This window comes from Meleagris gallopavo (genome assembly GCF_000146605.3).
Source record: "Meleagris gallopavo isolate NT-WF06-2002-E0010 breed Aviagen turkey brand Nicholas breeding stock chromosome 1 unlocalized genomic scaffold, Turkey_5.1 Chr1_random_7180001939103, whole genome shotgun sequence".
Taxonomy (NCBI): domain Eukaryota; kingdom Metazoa; phylum Chordata; class Aves; order Galliformes; family Phasianidae; genus Meleagris; species Meleagris gallopavo.
Window position 1 is genome coordinate 1 of NW_011093006.1, and position 1,392 is coordinate 1,392.

The 1,392-nt window shown below is 48.9% G+C and overlaps 1 protein-coding gene across 1 annotated transcript; it reads left to right on the forward strand.

Moving 5' to 3' along the window:
• The first annotated feature begins 171 nt into the window (after positions 1 to 171).
• Positions 172 to 965, forward strand: LOC104915405 (nuclear pore complex protein Nup98-Nup96-like). The gene is made up of 2 exons (XM_010726299.3): positions 172 to 407; positions 683 to 965. The coding sequence occupies exons 1-2, from the start codon at positions 187 to 189 to the stop codon at positions 948 to 950; spliced, it is 489 nt and encodes a 162-aa protein (XP_010724601.1). The 5' UTR covers positions 172 to 186; the 3' UTR covers positions 951 to 965.
• The last annotated feature ends 427 nt before the right edge of the window (positions 966 to 1,392 follow it).

A 1,392-nucleotide genomic window follows, 5' to 3' on the forward strand; every position in this document is an offset into this window, starting at 1 on the left:
TTTTTTTTAAATACTTTGTCCATGTGCCATAAAACTGAGGGTGTGGTTGGCACAGAAAGCTTTTTGTATTGATACTGCCAAAGAGTTGACAGTGAAGTTGATGGCATCTCGGTATTTTCATACTGGGAAGTGGGAGTCAGCTGTGCTGTGTTCTGAGGTGTGACAAAGCTAGGTGGGGAAAGAGAAATGCAGCAGAGACTTAAGCTATCCATCAGGAGATATTCAAGGGCAAATTGTGATTCTTGGCTGTGTTTGTTTTGCTTTCCAGGTTACGGATCGATTTTCTTCGAAGGAGAAGTAAATCTCACTAACCTGAATCTGGATGACATTGTACATATCCGTAGGAAAGAGGTTATTGTCTACCCAGATGATGAAAAGAAGCCACCTATTGGTGAAGGCCTCAATAGGTAATGCTGTGCACACGCTGTCTGTAAGGATGTTTTTATTGTGTTGGCACTGTTTGCAGGCAGCTGCTGGCAAATGTAAATCTACAGCGGGTGTTCAGGCTGCAGCACTGTGCAGTTGCTGAGTATCTGCAAGGTTCTTAACCAGAAATTTGGTTATAAACCTCTTCTGAGGTTCAGCAAGTTGAGCAAGGGGCCCAGTGTTCATCTCCTGTGTGTGCTCTGATAGCCCTGTGTGAAACCCTGTTGTCACTTATGCTCTTGTCCATCTCTAACAGACGAGCTGAAGTTACATTAGATGGAGTTTGGCCCACGGATAAAACTTCTCGTGGCTTGATAAAAAGCCCAGAACGACTGGCAGAGATGAATTATGAGGGCAGGCTGGAGTCTGTGTCTCGGAAGCAGGGCGCTCGCTTCAAGGAGTACCGCCCTGAGACTGGATCTTGGGTGTTCAAGGTAAGGGTTCTGTTCTCACTGTGGGCTAAATGGAGTATCAGGCCTGAATTCAAACTGTGCTATGATCTGAAGTCTTTTCCTGTAGCATAAACTGTCCTAACTGAACTGGCCCAAACTTCTTTGAGTGGCTGAAGGTGTTCAGTGGAAGAGCTTCCTTACTTAGTGGGTGACTGAGTGCTGGCAGTGGTATTTGGAGAGGCTGAGGAGTTTCAGAGCTCTTCAGAACCACTTGGACACAACGCTGGGCACACTGCTCCCAAGGTTTCACACACCCAGTCACAGAATGGGTTGGGTTGGATGGGAGCTCAAGGATCACGAAGCTCCAACCCCCCACCACAGGCAGGGCCACCAACCTCCACATCTCACAGCAGCCCAGGCTGCCCAGGGCCCCATCCAAGCTGGCCTTGAACACCTCCAGGGATGGACAGGGATCCACAGCCTCTCTGGGCAGCTGTTCCAGCACCTCACCACTCTCACAGCAAACAACTTCCCCCTGACATCCAACCTCCATCTGCCCTCCCTCACCTTCCAA

Bases quoted from the DNA above. Each gene is read 5' to 3' on its own strand.
- LOC104915405 (XM_010726299.3), top strand. From the start codon at position 187: ATGCAGCAGAGACTTAAGCTATCCATCAGGAGATATTCAAGGGCAAAT. The intron at 408-682 runs GTAATGCTGTGC...CATCTCTAACAG, and splicing joins ATTGGTGAAGGCCTCAATAG to ACGAGCTGAAGTTACATTAG.